The sequence below is a fragment of the Brachyistius frenatus genome, unplaced genomic scaffold (genome assembly GCF_029030835.1).
Source record: "Brachyistius frenatus isolate BFR_SWC_R1_liver_20210118 unplaced genomic scaffold, ASM2903083v1 Contig_70, whole genome shotgun sequence".
Classification (NCBI taxonomy): Eukaryota; Metazoa; Chordata; class Actinopteri; family Embiotocidae; genus Brachyistius; species Brachyistius frenatus.
The window spans coordinates 463,674-488,587 of record NW_027210669.1 but is presented as its reverse complement, the minus strand read 5'-3'; the positions used below and the strand labels follow the sequence as shown (position 1 = coordinate 488,587).

General features: G+C 41.0%; 3 protein-coding genes across 5 annotated transcripts in view; 2 read left to right on the top strand and 1 right to left on the bottom strand.

The window, feature by feature from the left end:
* mgat4a (alpha-1,3-mannosyl-glycoprotein 4-beta-N-acetylglucosaminyltransferase A) overlaps positions 1-14,509 on the top strand; it is a 28,972-nt gene extending 14,463 nt beyond the window's left edge. Inside the window, exons 4-16 of the mRNA XM_069707589.1 lie at positions 5,845-5,978; positions 6,085-6,131; positions 6,268-6,381; positions 7,406-7,481; positions 8,840-8,954; positions 10,229-10,359; positions 10,438-10,545; positions 10,641-10,715; positions 10,810-10,928; positions 12,641-12,719; positions 13,119-13,179; positions 13,640-13,752; positions 13,877-14,509. Of these exons, the coding sequence (XP_069563690.1) occupies positions 5,845-5,978; positions 6,085-6,131; positions 6,268-6,381; positions 7,406-7,481; positions 8,840-8,954; positions 10,229-10,359; positions 10,438-10,545; positions 10,641-10,715; positions 10,810-10,928; positions 12,641-12,719; positions 13,119-13,179; positions 13,640-13,752; positions 13,877-13,903 (1,199 nt within the window). The 3' untranslated portion in view covers positions 13,904-14,509. The remainder of the gene's footprint in view (positions 1-5,844; positions 5,979-6,084; positions 6,132-6,267; positions 6,382-7,405; positions 7,482-8,839; positions 8,955-10,228; positions 10,360-10,437; positions 10,546-10,640; positions 10,716-10,809; positions 10,929-12,640; positions 12,720-13,118; positions 13,180-13,639; positions 13,753-13,876) is intronic.
* A 2,031-nt stretch (positions 14,510-16,540) lies between these two features.
* Positions 16,541-18,585, top strand: coa5 (cytochrome C oxidase assembly factor 5). The gene is made up of 3 exons (XM_069707596.1): positions 16,541-16,768; positions 17,560-17,643; positions 17,933-18,585. The coding sequence occupies exons 1-3, from the start codon at positions 16,667-16,669 to the stop codon at positions 17,972-17,974; spliced, it is 228 nt and encodes a 75-aa protein (XP_069563697.1). The 5' UTR covers positions 16,541-16,666; the 3' UTR covers positions 17,975-18,585.
* Positions 18,586-18,683: 98 nt separating this feature from the next.
* Positions 18,684-24,156, bottom strand: LOC138626140 (inosine-uridine preferring nucleoside hydrolase). Of its 3 annotated transcripts, XM_069707593.1 has the most exons (7): positions 23,980-24,078; positions 20,939-21,068; positions 20,595-20,782; positions 20,006-20,185; positions 19,804-19,915; positions 19,165-19,301; positions 18,684-19,031 (listed from the first exon to the last, which is right to left on the bottom strand). In XM_069707593.1, exons 3-7 carry the CDS (start codon positions 20,772-20,774, stop codon positions 18,684-18,686), a joined length of 957 nt encoding a protein of 318 aa, XP_069563694.1. In that variant the 5' UTR covers positions 20,775-20,782; positions 20,939-21,068; positions 23,980-24,078. The 3 variants fall into 3 exon arrangements, with proteins under 3 accessions (XP_069563694.1, XP_069563695.1, XP_069563693.1); XM_069707594.1 differs by lacking the exon at positions 20,939-21,068 and having other exon boundaries at positions 23,980-24,156; XM_069707592.1 differs by lacking the exon at positions 23,980-24,078 and having other exon boundaries at positions 20,929-20,948.
* Positions 24,157-24,914: the final 758 nt, after the last annotated feature.

Here is a 24,914-nt window from a genome sequence, read left to right as displayed (position 1 = left end):
CATGATCTAGTGCTTTATGTATGCAAATGCTTTCATTTTCTTTTTGAAGTGCTATTCAGATAGGGTTTAAATGGGAACATAAAGTGAACAAAAGATACAAAAATCTTTAAACTTAGGCCACAATAAATCCAGCAGTGCTATTGTTTCCTGAAGGTTTAGTTCGCTTTACAACAACAACCATGTTTTTACAGCTGACAGAAGGGCAGCATGTCCTTTTAACAGCTGTCCCATTCATATAGATTATTCCACCCCTGGTTAACTCTTTTCTATTCTCTCTAATCTTTTTTTATTTCAAGTTTTTTCTCCTTTAACCCCTCAAGCAGTAATATACATCTTGTGACCTCTGCTTTATCAAGCTTGTTTCTTTAAGAGGATTACTTATCTGGCTTTGTGAGTGTGATAGGTGAGTGGAATTTGGGACCCGAGGGAGGAAGGTTTAGGGGCTGACCAGCTCAAATGTTCTTTCCACATTCCTAATGACAATGACTGAGAGGACGAACAGACACTCTGGACAAATTAGAGGAAAGGAAGGAGGAGAAAGTCAGTCTGGTGTTTTGATGGATGGGCAGTTTTTTTTTGTTTTTGTTTTTTTTACTGGCAGACAAGTTTGTAAAACTCTTTGCCTTTATTTTTTAGAAATGAGAAAGAATCCCTACTCACTGATTATGCAGAGTTTGTTGCTGCTGCCTACTGAGTTGTTGTCACCAGCTTTCCCCCCTAAAACACTGTCACTTGTGTTCACTGGAATGCACAGCTAAGCTGGAGGTATTGCTACTGGGAGTGATCTGTGTGGTGGTTGGTCACAGAGACAAATGACTGCACTCTGACTCTTGGCCCCTCCACTAACTGTGCGTGCCACATGACATACTTGATTGGCCGCTGGCAACTTTTGCCTCGAGGGGCACCAACAGAGACTTTAATGTCCCTTTTTTTTCTGTTGTTCTGTCATTCTTAGTGTACCTCTGCAATTTCTTTTTTCAACTTTTCCTCTTGTTTCTCTGCTAGTCTAAGCATATCTGACATTGGGTTATTTATAGCGGTGCAAATTAGGACATCATCCCACTTGAAATTGAACGAGTAATATGGATAGAAACAGCTGAGGGAACCCCTGAGACCTCTATGGTTGGAGTGGGACCCGACTGAATCCCTTTTCAGACAGAGGTCAACAAGACTTTCATTGTAGATGCACATATGTGGCCTTTAGCAAGTCATCTCCTTCCCCCTGTGCCCTTTTATACAGTCACTACTTTGTTTGTTGCCAGGCAAATATACACTAGCATTTGTTTGTGGTTACCAACTACCTAACATGTCGCAAGCTACAATTGAAGGTCTCTTTTCCTCCTGAGTTTGGAATGCCTTTGCAGCCCTCTTTGTCGCCGCTAACCCTTCGGTTAGTCTGAGCAGAGTATGAACAGTCATGTGTGCTCAGATACACTCAGTTCCCCAACTGGAACAATCTCACAAGGTGAGCTTAACTTAGCCCACCCCACAGGTCCCACTGCTCTCTGTGCGGGCACCCTCACTAACCAGTTGGAGCCATCAGTACCATGACAGGAGTGTGATCCTTCGCTGGCTTCTCAGCCACAAGTGCTGCCAATTATGATGTCAGAAGTGTTAGTTACGCAAACCCCAGCTGGTAGCACTGCTGCTGGGATTCAACTTGAATGGTGGAAGTGTTTTGATCTCAAGCTCTCTCAAACCCTAATGTTGTCCTTTTTGAGTAAAAGGTGGCATGACAGCAAAAAGATCAACTGACAGTGACATGAACATCCTATTTGCATATGTTGCCTCTGTCTTTGCATGTTGACCTTTATTACATTTCTTGCTTTTGGAGTCATTGCTTGTAAACTTTAAGCAGATTGTTCAATGCCTTATTAAAGCTTCGGATTTTTTGATTACGAAGTTGGTCTGAATGGCGAAAGTTGTGACCTCAGTTCGTTAATCAACACAATCTAATCAACAAGATCTAATCTGAAACGAATTCCTTCCAGTGGCAACTCTGCAGGTTTTTAACATTTTACCTATGCCACGCAGGGTTTCTCCAGGTTTCTGAAGGGGTTAGGTGCTGTGGTGAGCAGTTATTTAACTAAAAACTATGCATTTTCACATAATTTTGGACTATTATCATTACAATATTTATGTTAAAATGCAGTCTGTCATAGAGATAATAATTACCAAACACTGGTAAAACAAAGCTTATGGTTAAGCTGTAGTTGCTTATGTGCTGTGAAAAAACACTTTGGTGCTGCACTTAAGTATTACAATGGTACGGAAACCCTGCTCGCACAAACACATAGGCAAAGTCACACTACACTCATTCAGTCAACCCCCCCCCTATTCATGAGGACCAGTGTTCAGCTTCTGTTTCCTAACTAATGGCTGACTTGTGCCCGAGCCGGGTATATACAACCTCACTTTGTGTACAGACTTTTTTTTTTGCCTGAAAATCATTGTCAGTGATTTCCCTTGAGATTTCATAAACAACACCCTATTATGTGTCAGTGTGTGCCCTATTTGGTTAGCTGCAATGCTGCAATGCAACACTGCCAGAAAAAAAAAAGAAAAAAAAAAGATATAGGACATGGTTCTATTTTCCAGCTGCAATCAGCAATGCATGCCAGTGTGACTGAGTTCTGTGTGGTGCATTTCAGCTGCAAGTGACTGCAGGTACAGTAATAATCAGACCTGATGCCCACATTTTGTTGACATTGGAATATAATTATCAGCTCTGCTGTTGCTGAGGTGGGCGTTTTGGGACGCATGTCAGGCAGCCTGTCAGAAATGTGTGGACTCTGTCTGTATTCAGCTTACACCTACAGGCTGTGAAGCTTGCACTGCTGATCATGTTTTTTGATAGAATATTGTGAATTATTTTTGTTTAATTGTGGTCAAACAGTAGGGTGCAGTATTAAATTGCACATAAATGGAACATCAAAGAGTGAATTTAATGCTTCTGCTCAGGTTCTCTGAATACATTGCTGTTTGGAAAATGTGGAGTTGTGATGGCTCTGACTGGTTACTGATGGTAGGACTGCTTTTTTTTTTTTTTTAACCAAGCCCTTTTTGTTAAAGAGGTAGTTTATTGAATAAACTACCCAAGTACCAAGTAAGTGTACTATATTTGGAGTGTGAGCATAAAGATTTTTTATTTTATTTTACGAATGTTAAAACTTTTACCTAGAGCATTTTTAATGCATGGTCCATTCGGGTTGAGAATTGCAGGTTTTCTATTGATAACTGTTTTTTATTTTTTTATTATTATTATATAAAAAAAAAAAAGGGTTACCCACACATTCACAAAAGTTTAAAAAAACATGACTTCCATTGATGCTTAAATTACTCCAATGCATGACGGTTATGATTTTCATGAATATCACCGAGCACAATTACACAAAAATATATCATTAAAACAAACTTCTGTTAATGCAATATCAAAAGTATACAGCTTAGCATTTAAACACAAATATACAAAGACATCAAATATGCATAAAACCCAGCAACAACTCCCCACTCTGTTGTTGACAGTAGAACATACAACAGCAATTTATTTCATTACAGTTTTTATTCCCAAATTCCAAAACTAAGCTAAACTAATAAATTACATGTTTTCTTTAAATGCAACAATAGTATATCATTTTTGTTTTTTCCAAATCAATTTTTTCAACATGACTATGTAATTGCTTTAGGGCCGACATGTTAAATACTAACCCCTTTTTATTAGTTATATTTGAAAAATCTCACAATTTACAAACTGTGTATTCATGGTCTTCAATCAGAAAAATAAACATTCTATGATGAAGCAACATTTTTGCTGGACATTAGAAGCACAGACACGGCTCAACACCAGCGCCTCTTATTTCTTTGGCGTATCAAATCAGTCCTTTTACTGATGTGACAGAAGTGGACTGAAATATAATTTGTTTTGTATTTTTTCTAGAAGAAGATGAAAGGGTGGCAGAGTGATGTGGGCTGGCTGATCAAGGGACATGGGGAGGGGCAGTCTTGGAATCGGTCCTACTCCTGCTGCACTTGCATGCATTATCGCTCATTCACTGTCTGCCACCCTCCCTTATTCTGTCACTCTCTGTCTCTTTTCCTTCATCCTACGTTCTCCTTTCATCCTCGACCTACTTTCTTGGCGGTGGTGGGTGTCGCTATACGACATGGAGCTCAGTGTGAGAAACACAAAGCAGAACTGGGACAGATTCTCCACGCTGCACAGATCACTCTGGCGGATTGCACCCTTTCTCAAATCCAGCATGCTGTTCACTTGTCCCGCACCTCAAGTTTGTTTTGTGCCTTTATTGAGGCCCCTTGAGTCCCCACATCAGCTCAGTCAGCATGTTTCCCCTTTTCATCCCCCCACACTCACCCACCCACTCGAACACCCATTAGCCCCGTTCCACATACTTCACCACCCTCACTGTCCCTATAAGGCAAGTTGTGAAATAATACAGAGAAATACTGATCAGTGTCACATCACCATCCCGATGAACCTGTTCACCCTCACTTTCACTTTCACACCAGTGTGGGCTCGCCGTACTCTCTCTGCTCACTCATTCACACACTATCTCTTTCTGGGCAAAGTGATCCTACCAAGTACAATCAGCTGGGTTTATGTGAGCAATAGTCAGTCATGTTTTTTGTTCAGTGTGATGTAGTTTTCAGGGAATCCATCCATTTGAAAGAAGAGCCCGTATGTTAAGCCTCACACAACAGGAACAAAAAGAAGACAATGTTTGTTGTTACTTTTGTCTCACTTAAATGATAAATGTAATATAAAATGAATATCATTCCTCACCAGAATGTGATATCAGCACCTCTCTTGGGTCAAAGATGAAGGTGGCTGTCATATTTGTGATAGGTATTTTTTGCTGACATGATTTATCTCTCAGTAGACTGACTGAATTCACTGATTACAATTTCGATTGATTGATTAATTGTCACATTAAGTAAAAAACATTTTATTTTTTAATTTTATTTTTTATAATAATAATACGACTGGAGTAGCCAGGTCCCGTCTGAAACTGTCGGCTTTATACTCCAGTTTTGCTTCTGAATTTCTGTTGTCTTTGGCCTGCCTAGATTATTTCAGCTTTAATTTAGTAACACTTTTTAGATCCCAGAATAAAGAACATGTTATTTGCAATTTAGTTTGTGAATGTACTGAAAACTATTAAGAGACTTTAAGACCTTTGATCAATATCTGTATTTGGCTTTCTTGTCCTGATATTATGTAAGATTTTGTTGGGTGCGTTTTTCTATCATGTAACTCTACCTGCTCCCGTGTGACTGCTAATTGATACATATTGATCATGTGACTACTGACCAACAGGTATAACAAACAACCCAAAGGCAACCATATAGTATTTGACCAGATGAAGGCCTTATTGGTCTAAATGCGTAGGCATGTTTTTTTTTTTAATTTTTTACTGTGACTAATAGCCGTGAGTCATTAATGGCTTTTTAAATGATCACCCTCTTGAGTGCCTCAGATTTCTTTAACTCTATGCTGAATAAGTGCCACCGATCATAAATATTTCTTTTTACCTGTGTCCAACCATTTTTGCCTTTACATGTTAATTCGGTGTGGTAGTTGTTTTTACAGATACTTTAAGAACCTGAAGCATGGTAGTGCAGATACATAACAAACTAGCTCTATCAGTCATCCTTCCCGCTGCCATCTGTCAGTCTGGGCATCAATTTCTGTTCATGTGGATTTAGGTTGATGTCATCTGTTGTTGTTGAACAGCAAAGATTAACTGCTTTTTGAATCCATTTGATTTAACTGCAGCCTTGGCCCCTTCTTGTTTCTCACCTCATGCTATGTCTTCTTCTTCTTAGTTACCATGGTAATGGGGATCCCTACAGTGAAGCGGAAGGTGAAGTCGTATCTGTCGGAGACGCTGCGTTCGCTAATAGACAAGCTGTCACCAGAGGAGAAACTTGACTGTGTCATTATAGTTTTCGTTGGGGAGGTGAGAACCTGTATTTCTACACAATGAGTCATAGCATGTTGCTGCTGCGCAATAGATTTAAAAAGTTGAGTGTGTCTGATATGTCCTTCTGGTTCAATCTCTTCAGACGGACCTGGACTACGTTCAGAGCGTGGTTGCGGGCTTGGAGAAAGAGTGAGTACAAGTTCTCGGCTTCCTGGCAGATGCAGCAAACGGTGGAAATATTGTTAAGGATTGAAGTGACACTTTGAACCAGAGAAGGTGGTGTGTTTGTGTCTTTCGTGACCTCACAGACGGCTTCTGTCTTCAGGTTTTCTACAGAGCTGAATTCAGGCTTGCTGGAGGTGATCTCACCACCCGCCACCTATTACCCTGATCTCACCAACCTCAAAGAGACATTTGGAGACTCCAGAGAAAGAGTCAGGTACACAAACCACGATGGGCATTACATCTTGTTTTATATGTGTGTTTAGAGCTCTGACACTTAATTAGGAAAAATGTGACGGAATTGATTATGGAAATAGTGTAGGAAGCAGCCGTGAGAGAATGAAGTGCAGGAGAGCCGTGATGAGGATTGCAGAAAAAGTAGAAGGATGAGTCAGGGGGAAAGTGGGAGGGAGAGAGCAAGTGGGAGCTTTTAGGTAGGCTGCCTCTGTACTTAGTATTCCACAGGCATTTCTCAAAGTCAGATCAAGGTCATCAGCAGCAGCACCCTCTATCTCTGTCTCTCTGTAGTGCTCGGTCTGATTATCCTCTGTACTAATCTTCTCTTTATAGTCGGCTAACAATTGGCTTCATTAGAAATCTGTTTATGGTGCACTTTGTGCCGACACTTGTGGAGACTTGCAATATGTACTCGGATAATAGCCGTCGGGCACAGAGGACTGCTGTGTGTTATGTTTGTTTGTGGGTGAGCACAGATGCTTCTGAAAGGAATCCGAACAGTTAGTATCTTGTCCAACATGGGCTGTAATATAAGTGTTATATTTTAGACGCGTGTGTGTGTGAATTTATATTCATGGTACAGAAACATTACACTCAACCACCTGGCTGAGAGCGCGTGCATCCATGCCCTCATTTTTATAGTGTCTCTTTACCCCTGTGTTAAAATGTTAAAAGTGTGTGTGTATAACATAAAATGTGTACTCAGAAATATTCCTCAGTGCCACTTCCATAGAAACACCTGCAGCCCTCTGTGAACAGCCTTCAGTCAGGTTGCAACATCAGATCAAACAATTAGTGTGACAGCTTTGGTTTATAAATTATTCAGAGCCGGCTGTTGTAACTTTCTGTGTAGCTGGGAGTGGCTCTTTGCATGTAAAGCAGTGTATCTGACATATTTTCCAAAGGTCTAATATCCTCCAAAATTTTAAAATACAGCAACATGGAGTCAGTTTTCATGTGTACATATTCTCATTTTGTGTGTTGTTGATTTCTGCTTTGTTTAGATGGCGGACAAAGCAGAATCTGGACTATTCCTTCCTCATGATGTATGCTGTGAGCAAAGGAGTTTATTATGTACAGGTATGTCCTTAAATACATTTAAAATAAAATAAAAAAGTGTTCCTATTTGTGTGCAATGTTGGTATGGTCTTTGGTTTGGTGTGTGTTCAATACAGCAGAGAAAACAAATAATATAAATTATTGTCATTATTTTTGAAAAATGTAAACATTCAACAATGGCTCATTGGCCATAATTCTTACTGTAACAGTTAAGGCACTTAATTACTAATATATTGTCAATAAGAAAAAATAAATTACCAAAATAAGCAATATGCAACATATTCACTAACAATAATTTTAGCTTTTGAAATGAAAGTTTTAATAAACAAACAAGCGTTCTTCTGTGCTCTGAAAGATGTCTCAGAATTGTCCTTTTATTTTTTTTTAACTTCCATTGGCTGAATAAATGGTTTCTCTTTTTCCTGTATTAAGTCAAAATTAAGGACACAAGCATCTTGTTTGAATACACTTTATTGGAATTGTCACTGGGCAAAACCTCTCTGGGCCGTACTGTCATTAATCGTTTTAGATCACTGCTGGTGGATTGTGAGCAAAGACGTTGCAGACTCTGCCCTTACAGGGAGGCCAATTAAAACATGCTAAACATTAAACTGTATCCAGCCAGCTTTCAAGCCTCACCCGACTAGCATACTATAGGTGATAGACAGGACAGAACGGGTGCAGAGTGAATAACAGGGCATATAAAACTGAGGAAGGCTCACACTGAACTGACTGTCCAGTGTTGAACACCTCAGAATACCGTTACATCTCTTGTTCCCATTGTTGGAGTGTATTTTAGGAAGGGCTTTATAGACAGTTACTCACATATCAATGGAAAGCCTGTTACTAGACAAACATAGTTTGTTTTTTTAGGTTGTCACACCAAATTAAACATGGCAGTGCAGTTGAATGAAACTGTTGTGAAATCATTGCGCAAAGCCAGTGCTGTGTTTTTTTTTCCCAGACTGGAGAGGGTTTCACTTATTAGCCTAATCCTCTCAGACCTCGGCAGCTCTTATCTGTTGTTTTCACTAAACTAGGCTTCCAAGTTAGGATTTGAAATGAACCAGCCATTCACAGTTGAGTTTTACTGTGTTGTTGATCGTTCATGTTTCTGTCTTATTCATGTGACGTTGTCTTGTCTTATTCATTTCTCTGCTCTCACCTGGAGAGAAGAGGTATTGCCTGACTACAATAGTGTTTCTGTTTTTCTAGATTAGTGTAGCAACTCTTAAGTGTTTCTTAGCTCGGCTTGTGTGAACATAGAGGAGTCTCCCTCGTGCTTCTCATCCTCTCCATCAACATTAAACCCCAACTCCACCCTAAAAGAAGTTCCTTCTGCCTAACATTTAGATTTTTGTGTGCACCTGTTTTTGTAGCTAGAGGACGACATCGTGGCCAAGCCCAACTACTTTGCCACGATGAAGAACTTCGCCCTGCAGCTCTCGTCAGAGGACTGGATGATCCTGGAGTTCTCTCAGCTGGGCTTCATTGGTACAACTCATTAGGCACCTAATCAATACAAGTTTCCTCCAGGGCTCTGTCAAATATAGCAAGATCTGCATAGTCAGAGGATTGCAAAGGCAGCCGACGGCATTCCTGGCTGAATGGATTTCCCAATCCACTTGTCGAGGCGTTTACACACCGTGATTCTTGTAGGATTTATGATAAACAGTCAAATGCTATGTGGACCCATCTGGAGCAGTCACTAAAGGCAAGATGGAAGTCATATTGATCACTGTGGCAATTACGTTTTGCAGTTGGCAGGGAAATGAAAATACTCATTAAACGTGTCACGACAAAATCTGAATGAGTAATGAGTATTTTTAGCACAAGTGAAACCGATACATTTTTGGGGTTTTCAAATGAATCCTGATGATAGTGGGCTCTATTGATCTTTCTTTTCTGAGCCCATTCGTCAGTGGTTTACCTGATGTGCTTGTATGATCATTTTAATTGATTCATACATTTGTTTAGATTATAAAACAAGGGTTTAATTCTAATTGTACACACCACTGACAGTATTTAAATCCAGCAGACTTTAAACAGTTTTATTAACCCTGGTATGTTGCTGCAAGTCAGGATTATATATATATTTAAGAAACCGGGTTCATGTTACCAGGAGAATTTATTAGAACTAATATAATGAATGTGCAAAGGTTTTCTGCTCATCCTTTAGTACTTTCTCTTGCTCTGTTCACTTTGTATGTTTTATTATAGTTTTTGTCGATTTAAAATTAGTGTTTTTTTTTATATATGGGGTATTGGAGCTGGATTCTTGGCAACACAATTTATTAATGACATTCTTGAGGGGATTGATTATCATGGGATTGTTCTTTGTTGTTCTACTTTTGAAAGCATCTTTTTAAGACTCAAATAATGGTGAATATGCCGGATTTTGTCCTTTAACTGTTTGCCTAAATGGGATGCTTTATTTTGAAATTGAAAAAAATCTTCCTGCCATGTGAGAACGTTCGAAGTGGTTCCAGTATTTAACTTGATTTTTTTTTTTTTAGAGCCTTGAGGGAAACGTTAGTCGTGTAATTTTGCATGAATTATATGATTTTTAAAAAGACAGGTTTTCCACAACAGAACTCTGTTTTGTTGTATTAATTCCAGTTGATTGTGCTCTTTTTAAAAAAAATTAAAATGTATTAATTAATAAGCCCTTTTCATGGTTTAGTAATCTTGTTCTGAATAATTGGTTGCTAATGAGCTTCTACGGAGGATCAATGAACATCTATGAACTCCTTCTGTCTTTCCTGCAGGAAAAATGTTCCAGGCTCCAGACCTAAACCTCATCGTTGAGTTTATTTTTATGTTCTACAAAGAGAAGCCCATCGACTGGCTGCTGGACCATATTCTCTGGGTCAAAGTCTGCAATCCTGAGAAAGATGCGGTAAGTGTGTGGTTACTTTATGGATAAAAGCATCATTAAAAAGGGAAATGGGTCTCGTGACTCTTCCTTTTCTTGCAGAAACACTGCGAGCGGCAGAAGTCCAGCCTACGTGTGCGGTTCAGACCTTCTCTGTTTCAGCATGTGGGACTCCATTCTTCTCTTGCTGGAAAGATCCAGAAACTGACAGTGAGTGTCACGCCCTGGATGTTGTTTATTGTAAGCAGCAGTTGAGGCTATTTCCTGTGTAGAAACATTAGTTTCCCGTCTGTTTGCATCTGTAGGACAAGGACTTCCTGAAGCCACTGCTCCACAAGATGCACGTCAACCCCCCAGCTGAGGTCTCCACTTCAATGAAGGTATCACCACAAACCTTTGCTGTCTCGTTGCTATCCATTGTGTACTTTATGAAAATAAGACTAGAAGGCAAAACACATGTCTTGTGTCATGCAGGTGTATCAAGGTCACACATTGGAGAAGACGTATCTCGGAGAGGATTTCTTCTGGGCCATCACTCCTACTGCAGGAGACTACGTCCTCTTCAAATTTGACCGGCCTGTCAGCATAGAGAGGTAAATGTGTAGGCTGGATATGTTCCCCTTGCACAGCTCCTTATCATTTACACCGAGATGATATAGTGAGCATACGAGCCACAGCCCAGCGTGTGCAGTATTTTCACATTAAAGCCCTAACATTTGCACCTGCAGGCAAAAATCTGTCTTTTCACTTATAGCCTGCTGTTTTTCACTGATTCAGGTTTAGTTTTAGTGTGTGTGTGTGTGTGTGTGTGTGTGTGTGTGTGTGTGTGTGTCTGTGTGCGTGTGCGTGAAGTATTACTCTGGGGATCAGGGTGAGCTAATGAAAGTGCTCTAAATTAAGCATTGTCAGGCCAGCTTTACTCCCTCTAGAAGGGGATGAAGACAGTGAATATATAGGGAGGTGATGGCCACACTGACAGAGCAGAGAAGGCCATAAATTTATGTTAATATTTGGTCAAGTGTGACGATTGTATCTACTGCTTGTGTAAAGATAATGTCAGAACAGTGAGAAAGGACTGTCAGTCACTCACCATATAAGTGGCAGGCAGTGGGAAAGGAGCCACGTAGTGTTCCAGTGTTTTTCTTTTCTCGTCTGCTGTTGAGTGACACCAATTTTTCTGGCTGTGACTCGTTCTGACGATAAGACAACATCTCATCAGCAGTTGGTCGAGGGATGCAGCTAGATTTAAGATCTGTCACTTCTGTCTCTGGCTGGCAGCGTTTCCCTCTCACTCCTACTCTCTGGCTGTTTTATACACATAAATACACGTGCCTAAGAACTAGAGATGGGAAAATATGAAAAATGTATGATTATATGCGACTATTTCCCCCGTTTTTACTGGTGCTGAGATGTAATGCGTTACACCCGCCAGAAGGTGGTGGTAATGCACCTAAAAGCTGTTTACAACCATCAAAAGGTTCTACGTAGAACTCCTTCAATAGAAATAAAAGATGAGGTGCAGTGCAAACTCTGCAGTAAAGTTAATAATTTTGCTTGAGATGCCCATCCCAACTTGTGTCCCTCAAGTTGGGATGGGCATCTCAAAATCCACTGAGATTTCTGAGCTTTTGCTAGATGAAAAGGCAGAAATCATGGAATTTATAATATTCAGAATCTGTAGTTATGACTTGAATGAGATCTGAGAAGCACCGGCTTTGAGATTACTAACCAAATGTATCAAACTGATGTTAAAGCCATGATGCCATGAAGTGGTTTTCATACTTTTGCATACCCAAAGTGGCACAGGTGGCGCAGTGGTTAGCATTGGTGCCTCACAGCAAAAATATTTCTGGTTTGAATCTGGGCCTTTCTGTGTAGAGTCTGCATGTTCTCCCTGTGCCTGCGTGGGTTCTCTCCGGGTGCTCCGGTTTCCTCCCACCAGCCAAAAACATGCACCTCAAATTAATTGGTGGTTCTACAAATAGGTGTGAATGAGAGCGTGAACGGTCTTTGTTTCCGTCTGTCTGTCCTTCGCACAAAAATGAGCTGGGATAGGCTCCACTGTTCAGGATAAAGCGGATATAGATAATGGAAGGATGCATACCCAAATTCAGCCAAATTCAGCTTCCTCATGGATATACTTTACATACAGCCCGCACTTAGTTTGACAGACTGTGTCTGTGTGACAGCTACCCGTGGGGGGAGGGGAAAGGGAGGGGGAGGGAGTGAGGGGGAGACGGGGACAGGGACAGAATCCTCATCCATGGGTGAAAATATTAAAATTGATGCTTGATTTGATTGGCAGGTTCCTGTTTCGCAGTGGTAACCAGGAGCACCCTGGGGACAAGATCGAGAACACCACAGTGGAAATCCTGCCTGTCTCGGTAGGGACACGCGCACACACACACACACACACACACACACACACACACACACACACACACACACACACACACACACACACACACACACACACACACACACACACACACACACACACACACACACACACCCACACCCTTCTCTGGTATGGTGTGCAAATAGCTCTGATTAGATTACATTGAGTGGTTGTAGCGCATTGATTATTGACAGGAATGCGAGCGTGACCGAATCCCTCGCTCTGCCAGAGATGATGCATTCTGACATTGCGATCCACACACTCGTAGTGGGAGAACAGCTGCCAACATCTGTTTGAATGCTGCGCAAATAAGCAATCATTACGATTTTAATTTGCATCTCACACTTTACTCCCCTGTCCGTCTGTCACCCTCTTCATATGTCAGGAAACTGGACTGCAGATGAAAGACAAGTACAAGCGAACTGAGGATCGCTTTTACAGGCTCGGTGAGTGAATTTGACGGTCTCTTAGTCCTACGTATGTGTGCAAACACTCCAACATCACGATCAGATTACGCACTCGCGCTGATGGTGCCTACAGTGATGTGTGAATTTGCTCAAGGAGCATGAAATGTTCTCAGTCACTTCTTATTGTTATCCCTTCTAGTTTTCATCTTAAGTTTTCTTCTTCCTCCAACTCTTCCTTCCTTATTCTTTGTTTATTCAGAGATTTTTTTTTCGAAATAGCTTTATGGTTTTTAATTTTTTCTTATTGTTCCTAATAAAAACAGTGTTTAAGAAAAGCTGTGAAAATCAATGAATGTTTCTAAGTAATCTTTCACTTTTATGTGCTTCTCACTTGAGCACTAAGCCGACTGGTAAATGTTGGCCATATACTGGCCCAATAAATGTGATTTATGGCCTTTCATATGTGCTTTTGATTGTGTGTGTGCGTGTTTAAACACAGGTCAGTTTGAGAAGGGTGTGGCAGAAGGGGCTGTAGATCCTTCCTTCAATCCTGTCCTGGCACTTCGGCTTTCAGTACTCAAGGACTCTGCCGTGTGGGCCATCCTCAGTGAAGTAAGCCAGTCACACGCCTTTTCATCTGCTGTCCAGTGCATAATAATTACCACTCGCTCCAGATGCATGCTGCCGCCTTGTTTTGATGCAGTAACGCATGTTGTGCTCTGCTCTCTCCCTGCAGATACATATAAAGAGGATAACTGGCTGACTGTTCTGGAGGGGGTACATGAATCATGGCCCCTGAGGGACCAAAATCTCCTAGACTGCTTACGCAGGGCCTTTGGCACCTAGCAACCAGCAGTGAAGTCATTAGAGCCCACTAGAGTTGCTCATCTGAGCTTGTCTGAGGAACGCCACCTCTCTGTCCCCACTCCTCCTAATGTACCTTATTATTTTTGCTTCTCGATATCCCCCTTTTCTTTCTGCATCTCTCCCTTCACTCTTGTGCTCTTCATTTGTTTGTGAGAATGTGAATACTACTGTCTGAAGAACAACAGCGGAGTGCGCGAAGACATCGGTTCCCAGCTCTGGCTCTCAAAGTGACTGTTTTGTTCAGCAGCTTTGAAAACAATCAGAAAATTCCTGGACAATAAGAGGTTGAATTATCACATCTGGGGAAAACCAGTCACCTGGCCACTGGTGTAGATGCTGCCAAACCCTTCTCTGCTACTCGATGCTGCCACCTCTGGGCAAACTGGGGCATTGCACTGTCACTAGCGCCTCAGCAAAGCCCCTGATGATCAAGAATGTTGTCATCACTTAATGGCCAGTTGCTCTCTGTTCTCGGCGGAGAGGACGGAGCTCTAGATCAACACCAGCCCAAACAAAAATGTTTTCCTCACTCCGAGAGTATTGTAGGCCACATTTCAAGTACTCTACTCGTCCTGAAAGACAAACTCAGGATGAAGTTACTGTTCCAAAATCCTGCCTGTAGCCATTGGCCAGTATCAGTGGTAACTAGTCCATCAAGAAACAATTACCGTACCATGACACCATATCTATTACACCTCTTGTCTGACAGGCTGTGTATGACCTCAGTGTCCATTTATAGTAAACCAATCGGACTTTGCCTTGGCACCGTTTTCCTGAAGGAATATATTGTTATATTGATATATTATTACAACTATGATTGACGATCTATGAAGGTGATTTAATTTATTTGAAATAAATCTTTAATTTGTACAAGAGCTAAAATATATTTTTATTCTACTAAAGAGATGTTTATGGTAATTTAGTGTTTTTATGTACTTTTGTGTTGTTTTTTTTTTTTTTTTTTTCTAAATTGCTATTTTACATTTTATTTTCATTCAATCAGTTACTTGCAAATTACCTGCTGGTGCGAGTAGCTCAACTCAGTCTGTTACAATTTTCCTTTTGATTTGAAAGCAGAATGTTATAACTGAAACACTGCTTGAAAACTGAATGATAGTACAGTTGTGGTTCGATTCTGTTGATGTGGGTCAAAATTTGAAAAAAAATGTGCCTTATATCCAGGTCCCTTGAAATTGTCCCAGCAATATTAATTCAATTTGTTCCCTCTCACTTTTTGTCTACACATTGATTGCTGGATGTACTAATATTTTTGAAAATAACACACACACAGTCCGGTTAGTGGTTGGATTTCCAGAACAGTCTATCTCTGTGTTATGCTGAGTGGAAGCGGTAAACCAGGCGGGTTTGTACCAGATCACCATCTGAAACAGCGGGATTTGCACTGCTTTTTCACTTTTTTGTTTTACAATCACATCAGTCATCATTGTACCTACCTTTTCCATGGTTTTGTCCATGCACGCATTTCTTTATTTGATTGGACAGAATCTAATGACTACTGATCATTGCAGAGAGCACCAATGATTGTGTGCGTGTATATATATATACATATATATATATGTATATGAAAACAAGTGTCATCTGTCTCTCTTTTGCTTTTCTTTCCAGTTTTTTTTTAAATTCACGACATATTTTGTGCGTGGCTGATGTTCTGAGTGGAAGATATTTTTAAGTGAACCCTCCCTTGTTTTGAATTTTTTTTTTTTTTGTGTGGTTTATTGAAGGGGATAGTGAAGTGCCTATTGATGGATTAATATGAATTGGGACAATATGTGTTAACCATGCTTGTTCATATGCATGATTATTGTTTGTAATTTATAAACAATGTCTTTTTGTTTGGATCAGAGCAGGCTCCTCTACCCCCCTGATCCAAACCATCTACACTAGAGCTGTACTCAAATCAATTCTTGTAATTGGGAGAAGATGGAGAGCAGGCCACTTTACATGGTGTTGTTTTTCCAAAGGGGAAGGGGCGATGCCCCTTTCCTGTATCCACATACAAACTGAAACTTGAATGCATGAAAACGGCATGAAATGGTCTTGTGATCCTCGGGATCGCCCTGCTGCATTTTGTGGGACAGCGAACAGGACAGAAAAAAAAACAAAGGAACTCTGGCCTTGCTCCACAACCCCTCCCCCCCCAGCACCCATCAGTTCATGTGCCTTCATCGTGTACATGTGTATGCCTGACTGATGATTTCTGCATCATTTTTCATGGACATCTTGGAAATAAATGAGAAAAATTGTTAGAAGTCATGGCCATTTTTGTGTTGTGATTTTTTTTTTGGTTCTACTTTCATGCCATCTGCATTCCTCAGGTTTGATTTCAAAGTAGCTCGGAGGTAACAGGCTGAGAGCAAAGGAAACCCACTGCAAACTTTAAAAAAAAAAATCAAGTAAGCACAGCCTGTTAGCCGCTCACAAATGGATGATTTGTTTTCAATACGTGGAAAAAAACTACAAGCGATCCCAGCATGCACATCTTCGCGTCAAGCACTTCCGTTTCCGTTCATGCCGTTTCAGAAACATGGTGGCTCGCAGCTTTCATAACAACCTCGATGTCACTTATTTGATGTTCCTGCGCCTGTGAGTTCATCAGAAAGACGGCGTTGGTGTTAAAGTGCATTCAGAAAAAAAAAAAATGCCGAAATATTACGAAGAGAAAGAGGAGGACAACCGAGCCTGCGCCGGAGTCAGAGAGGACTTCAAGGCATGTCTCCTACAACACGACTGTGTGGTGAAGGTAGGTTACACTAACCTGGCTGAACATGAACCTAAACCTGCCAATTTTATATTATACGCGTTACGTTTTTGTCTCGAGGCTCTTTTTATTTTTATGTTTATTTTTTTTTAAACGACAGTGTTGACTCATCTTGCAGCTCCCAGATGAACCGCCTCAGCTGATCGTGTGTTGGCTCACTTGCTATTCGCCATGTCGGTAAACAAGTGTCTACTTAAACATGCCAACTACAAGTTACAAGACCTGTTTTGTTTGTTTATTTGTTTTCTTGAAGACCAATTCGTGCACAGTACAAAATCATCTTTTTAAATTGTTTTTTTTATTAAAGCTGATAAACCTTTTTTTTGTTTCAGTGTTCAACGTTTTTTTTTTTTTTTTTTTTGTATAAACTGTTGACAGCATTTGAAAAGATAAACTGTCAATTTAATGTGATTTTTTTTTTCAGTCACAGATTTTAATTATATATAAAAAAAAAATTTTCAAGCTATCCGTGAAACTGTACTTAATACATTGTAGGTGATGGTTTCAGTACTACTTTCATTTTAAACACACTCTGTGTCCCTAACGGAGACACAGCTGGAAGCTGTTCGGTGATCCACCGGATCAGTGACCGGCAGTGTTGGTTAGGTTTAGGCATTGGAGGAGTGAGATTGATGTTGTAAGAACATCTGGGCAGGTTACCAGTTCCGGTAAAACACCGGCTGCGGTTGTGGTCATGATGTTATGATGCTGGAGAGCACATTTTAACTGCAGAAAAAGCTCCCTGCTTTCTAACTGGTTTCTTAATTTCTCAGGAGGGAAAGATGCCCAGCGAGTGTCTGAAGGAAGGCCACTGCAAAGCCCTGCATACAACCTTCTTCGAGTGCAAGAGGTCGATGGTGAGTCCGACCTAATTACATCGCAGTTATCAATGAAATTGTGCAACTAAAAACGTGCCCGTGACGCATCAAAGGAAGAGTCCACTGATGTGCAGAAACATTTGGTGGGAATTAGAGGAGTGACGATAACAGGAAATGATTCATCTTCCTCTTTCCTGATCCCACCACAAGCATAAAGAAACTGACATTTTGTCAAACACAAATGTTGAAAAAAAAAATCAAATAGACCTTAACTCATGTCTGAAGCTGTGTTGTAAAGACTGAGCGATTTCTGTTTCTCTGTGTGCAGCTGGACACGAGGTCGAGATTCAGAGGACGAAAAGGATACTGAGGAACCAAGTGAGCGCTGAAGGATGCAGCCGCGTGGTTGAGTGAGAGCTGCATGAGCTCCTGGAAACCATGGTAACGATTGAAATCAAAGCGGCTGCTCGTGTGTCGGTGTGTTCATCCGAAGGACGACAAAACACAAAAAAGAACTATCCACACTGACCCAAAGCAGGATTGTCAAATCGTCGACAACATGCAAGGATGTGAAAATAGAAAGCTACGACTGACGGAGCTTTGAACTTCTTGACTCGTTGAATTTTTTGTTTTTTTTTCTGAGTGAACATGTGTGGTGTGTAATTTAAAAAAAAACGTAAATAAAGATACAAATTAATCAAATGTACAGCAAGAGTTTCTAATGAAATTTTAATGAGTCACTATTATGAAAAATACAAACATATTTCTAGTTTATTATTTAAAAATAAATTTTTATGATGCAGTCATCACACGATTGAGGTGTACATATGGAATAATTAGTAAAAGAATTGTCCAAAAATAGTTTTCAGTCAGCTCTAGTAGCTTTTGAAATGTACAGTATGAGGGTTTATCACTAAAAATGGTATTTGTGCAGAGAAATTACTATCTGAGTTGCAAGAACCCGTTTTTTTGTTTTTGTTTTTTTTAGACACAACTCCATTAAAAAAAACAAAAAAACAACCTTCAGATCAAAAATATGTGGACGGCTCACCATTATCTCCACAGTACATTCAGAGCTGTTATTTCAGAGCATCTGTCATCATCTGCTCGAACTTCTCCATGTCCACCTTCTTCAGGATAAAAGCCTTGTGCCTCTTCTTCAGAAAACCCGCAGTGTCCACTATCATCATGCCTCTGGTGTGCGTTCCCGTCAGCTCCACGCTGACCGGGTAACAGTCGCTCTCCACGACGAACGAATCGTCTATGGCGGCCGCCATGGCGTACGAGTCGCAGGACACGAAGCCTGTGCTGGCGACAAACTCCTTCTCAAAGCGTTCGCTGCGGGACACCTCGAAGCTGTGGCGGAAGATCCGCGCCATGAAGCGAGCTTTGTCGGTGTCCTGCGCCAGCCAGGCTTCACAGAAGTCCTGCAGAGGTGGAAACGAGAGAAGCTGCAGGGTTTTTCTGTGGTCTCGCGTCGGTGCGTGGGACATTTTTAAATGTGCGGTTATGACTTCCACGAATCTAATGTGAAAAAACTGAATGTTGAAAAGCATTTACCCAAGACAGCTTGCTGTAGCAGGTGAACTCCCAGCAGGCCAAGTAGGTCGGACACTGGTAGTCGTTCAGCACGATGTACGCAGCTTCTGGATCGGCTGCAAAGTTGAACTCGCCGCAAACTGTCGTGTTTCCTCGTGCTGCATTACAGGAGGTAGAAAAAAATAATTAACACTAAACTAATTACACCGCAATAACAAACACTGCGTTTACAGTTTATTATTTTCATTATTGATTAATCCTTACTAGATTAACTGATTCATCTTTTCGTCTGCAGTGAAAAATATTGAAATATAAAAATGTGCTTGTTTTGTCTGGCTAACAGTCTTAAAGTCAAAGATATTCAGTTTAAAATAATATGGAGCAGAGAGGAGATCAACTGGGGAACCAGATGACGTTTGAGAAAAACAAATAACCGATTTATCGACTGATAGTTTCATCTCTTGTCATCGGAGGTTTAACGACAGCTGCCATTTTCATACTGTAGAATATGCACAGCATTTAGTTTTCAACACCACAGAAGTGAGATGAGACAGTAGACTAGTAGATCTTAGAAGGGGCCGAGTCATTTCTGGGCAAACAGGTAATTACAGTATTAAAACAAAGCCTTTCTTCCCAAAGTGCTGCTGGTGTTTTACTAACATTCAGTGTTGCCTCCCATGATGTAGAGCCCTCGGAGTTTGCTCGGTAGAGATGGATCCATCCTCACAGCCAGAGCCAAGTTGGTGAGGGGTGCCGTGGCAACCAGCGATATCTTGGAAACGCACCCAGACTTAGGTCATGCAAAAAGCACACACACACTACATGCAGTTTATATACACGCGTCTCTTCCCCCGTCTCTCACCTCTCCCGGGTTCGCGTTAATAATCCTGATCATAGCCGACACAGCGCCCTCCTTCTGAACCAGGTCCAGACCAGGAGGGTTGGGGTCCGGGGCGTCTCCGAGACCGTCCTGCCCGTGGAAGTCTGCTGCACTGATGCTGTTCCCGATGATCGGCTTAGCGGCACCTTTAAACACTGGAATCTGAAGAAGAAGAAGAAGAGGAGCACACCAGTTGATAATCAAACACACCACAAGTTACAAATCTGTTCTGCTGTTGTTAACGCACACCTTCAATAATGATTTCTAATTTTATGCAACCATGGATGGATTGATTGCTGAATTATGCCTCCTGATGCTATGCAGCCATTGATCTTATTCACGCAACTCAAAAGTTTTCGGCCGAAGCTAACTGAGCTCCGTCCGGTCGTCCAGTTCTGGGATCAAGTCATGTGTCCTGAAGAATAACAATCCGCTGTCAGGCAGTTTTATAAACGGCACCCGGACTGTCACATGATGGCAGGAAATTCCAAATCATGTTATGCAAAGCTCTGAAGAGCAACACGAGTGATTGACTGCGCTGGACGGAGAGTCCCACCAGCTCTTCGCTCACCTCCAGTTTGTTGCAGGCTTGCAGAACCCGCAGCGTGTTCTTGCACACATTCTCCACTGTGGTGTTTCCGTGCACACAGGTGATGGCCAGGAGCTCCACGTTGGGTGCGGCCAGCGCCAGCATGATGGCCTGAGCATCGTCCACACCGCAGTCCACGTCCACCAGCAGCTTCTTGCTCATCCTGGAGCCTGCAGAGCACTGACCTTAGTTCAGTACGGACACACCACAGCCACTGCTTACCTGTCCGGTTAGTGATTCAGCCACACAGCAAACCAGCAAACTGAGTGCACAGATGTGTTCATCTAATACTGAGAAATCATAAGAAATGATTTACCGAGACCTACCTACAGCTGAGTAAACAGACGATCTATAGTGTGCTCCTGTCACTGACGGGAAGCAACGATGCACAGCAGAGAACAACCTTTGAGCAGAAGGGAAGGAGAACTGAATGCAAAGTGGCCTGAGAAGGAGGAGCTATCAAGAAAAAGAGTGAATATTGAATCTACTTCAAAGTCATCCAACAGTGAATCAAATAAATCTACAGTCTCTTGTGGAATCCTGTTGAGGCAGTGTTTCCCCAACTGTTACAAACTGTAGTTTATTGTATTTACACAAGTCATACATTTCAAACCGTATGGAAGTGCAGAAGCTGTAAAATGTTATGCGCATAGCTTCATTTATATTGTAGGCACTTATTCTATTCTATTATTCTTGCACAGGTAGCATTTCAATGTCGCAGCTAATCTGCAAAATAGCAATACATTAATTAAAACTGCAAGCAGTGATATAAGTATCCTCACTCTCTCACCCCAACCGGTCGAGGCAGATGGCCGCCCACCTCTGAGCCCGGTTCTGTCGGAGGTTTCTTCCTGTTAAGAGCGAGTTTTTCTTCCCTCTGTTGGAGGTTTTTCTCCCTTAAAGAGGAGGTTTTTTTTCCCTCCCAGCTTATGTGGGAATTGTTGAATTGTTGGGTTTCTCTGTATAATATTGTAAAGTCTTGCTGTAAGGACTTTAATGTGTGAAGTGCCGTGAAATAACTTATGTTGTGATTTGGCGCTATATAAATAAAGTTGAATTGAATTGAATTTTAGAATTGATTTTAAGATTTTGTTGATCTAAGGCCGGCCTGGGTCTTACCCCGACCTACATTATTGAAATGTTAGCCCCGTATGAACCATCTCGCAGCCTTAGATAACCCGGTGGGCCCCTCCTGGCCATTCCAAAGTCGAAACTTAAAAAAATATTTTTGCCATTAGGATCCCTCGACTTTGGCACGACCTACCTGAGGAGATAAGGCTTTCAGAATCATTAACTTCTTTTAAATCACTTCTTAAAACCCATTTTTATAGAATTGCTTTTAAGTGATGTCGTCCTTTTATGCAGTTCTTTTGTTCCCCTGTTTTTGTTTGTTTATTTTATTCATTTATTTATTTGTTTGTTTTCTATTCCATTTGCTCATTTTGGTTATTTGTTTGGTTTTCTTGTATTCATTACCTTTATGGTTTGGTCTTTTTTGCCTCCTGTTTTCTTAAATGTTTACCGGTATTGACGTTATGTATGACTATGCTTTGCTTCTCTGTAGAGCACTTTGTAAACTCTTTTTTTAAAGGTGCTATATAAATAAAGTTATTATTATTATTATTATTATTATTATTATTGTTGTTATAAGGTACAATGTGTAAGAATCGCCCAAAATGGCGACTAAATTCAAAATGGTGTATCAGCTTTCATGAGTTTTTGAATATGATAAAGCCTCCAAAAAGGCAAATCACTTTGAGAAGAATAATAATAAGGAACGAGAGAAAGAAAAATAATTCCTTGACAAACAATAGGGCTTTCGCACCATCGGTGCTCGGGCCCTAATAAAGAACGAGAAAAATAATTTCTTGAATAACAATATCAATGTCACAAGGACAGATACAGGAGCTCGTTCCTGCCCACTGCAATAAGACTGTACAATAACTCACCTCTGGCAAAATCCCTCACACAGCAATAACACCGTTGGTTGTCTGTTTTCTTGTTTGTTTAAATCTTTGCACTATTGTTTAGTTAGTTTTAATTTAATTTAATTATTCGATTTTATTTTATTGTATATACCGTGCATTTTTATATTTAATATTTTTTTACTGTTGTTTTATTGCTTTTTCGACAAGACCGAACTGCTCTTCCTTCCGGGGAAAGACTCTCCCACCCTCGACCTGACTACTACCTTCAACAACTCTGTTTTATCCCCGACCCTGACTGCTAGGAACCTCGGTGGCACTCGACAGTCAACTCTCTCTTTCTGCCAACATCGCTGCAACAACACGTTCCTGTAGATACATGCTGCACAACATCAGGAGAATACGTCCTCTTCTCACTCAGAAGGCGGCGCAGGTTCTGGTCCAGGTTCTGGTCCAGGTTCTGGTCCAGGTTCTGGTCATCTCACATCTGGACAACTGTAACTCCCTCCTGGCAGGTCTACCTGTTAGTGCCATCCGACCTCTGCAGGTCATCCAGAATGCAGCAGCTCGACTGGTCTTTAACCTCCCGAAATACACTCACACTACTCTGCTCCTCCTCCTCCTCCTCCTCCTCCTCCTCCTCCTCCCTTCACTGGTTACCAGTAGCCGCCCGCATCAGTTTCAAAACATTAGTACTTGCATAACGTGCTGTGAACAGATTGGGTCCAGTCTACATCCAGGACATGGTCCAACCTTACACCCCAGCCTGCTCCCTCCGCTCTGCTTCTACCAATCGGCTTGTTGCTCCTCACTGAGATAAACACTCTACAAAATCACGACTGTTTGCTGTCTTGGCTCCTAAATGATGGAATGAGTTCCCCACCGACATCAGGACAGCAGAAACTGTGTACTGTACATCTTCCGCCGCAAACTAAAAACACACCTCTTCCGACTTTACCTTGAATAGTAAAACTTTAGTAGCACTTAAAATTACACTTACTGGTAGAACTTTGTAGTTTGGCTTTCTTGAAGAAATTGTATTTTCTTGATTCCTGTTGTTCTGGGTTTTGTACCCTCATGGTTGAAATGCACTTATTGTAAGTCGCTTTGGATAAAAGAGTCAGCTAAATGAAATGTAATGTAATGTAATAGGGTTTTCGCACCATCGGTGCTCGGGCCCTAATAAGGAACGAGTAAAATAATCCCTTGAATAACAATAGGGCTTTCGCACCATCGGTGCTCGGGCACTAAATAGCCGAATTAGTCTACGTTTTGCATGTCAAAACTGAAACTAAATGCAGTAAAAAAAAATAAAAAAAACTACAATAAACTACATTTGTGGTCAACAGAAACACAACACAGCAGCTATCAGAGATAAATTAGGACTATGTAATAAAAGCTGAGTCCGTATCAACCTTCAACCGACCGCGGCTCCGTCTCACCTGCAGACAGATCTCCTGAAGACTTGAGACGTCGCTGCACGTCCAACAATCCCGGCCATGCAGAGAGCCGGACAGCTGAGAGGAGCACGACGCGAGGAGGTCTCACTCTGACGGAAAAACCGCGCGCCACACGCCACGACGAGAAGAACTGGACAGAGCGGTGTTTGACAACGTTACCACGTCACGTCTGAAATCACGCACGAGACTTCCAACAGCGTCTGAATAAAATAAATAAAAAAAAAATAAAAAAAAAAAAGTAAGTCAGTGTTTAAGTCTCCATGGTTTGACCGTTAAGATGCGTCTTCTCGCTACTAAACAATCTATGTCGTCATTTCCGGTGATAGCCTTATTAGTGACACGCAGATTGGTTTCTTGTGAAAAGTGTCTAAATCAGAAAAGCCCATCTATAATTTTCTTTTCAATAATTATCACCGACTAAATCATTCTGCACAGTGATGGTCCTACTTCCAAAACACAAACCATGATGTTAGATTTAATTCAGAGGTGCCAAAATTCTTTCTACCGAAGGGTCAGATAATACATGTTTATGGTATGTGTAATTACATTTCATTAAAATGTAATATATTGTACACAAAATGTAAAATAGAATTTTAAAATAAAATGTTTTAGAATAATTAAAATACTACTCTTTGATCTGCGTAATAGTAATTTTTTATTATTTTGCATTATCCAAAACAGAATTTTTCTCTTGTCAGTGTGTCACTGCCTCGATCTCTCATCTTGACTGGCAGCCGAGAGTTAGTGACATAGGATATGTCTATACTACACACTATCTACAAATCTTTGTAGATAACAGGTAGGCCTATGTAATTTAATAGGGAAACTTAATAGCACTATGCTGTATATTGCCATAAAACTCATATTATGTACTTTTACACTGGATGAAAATTACAGTTCGTAGTCATTACGGTTAG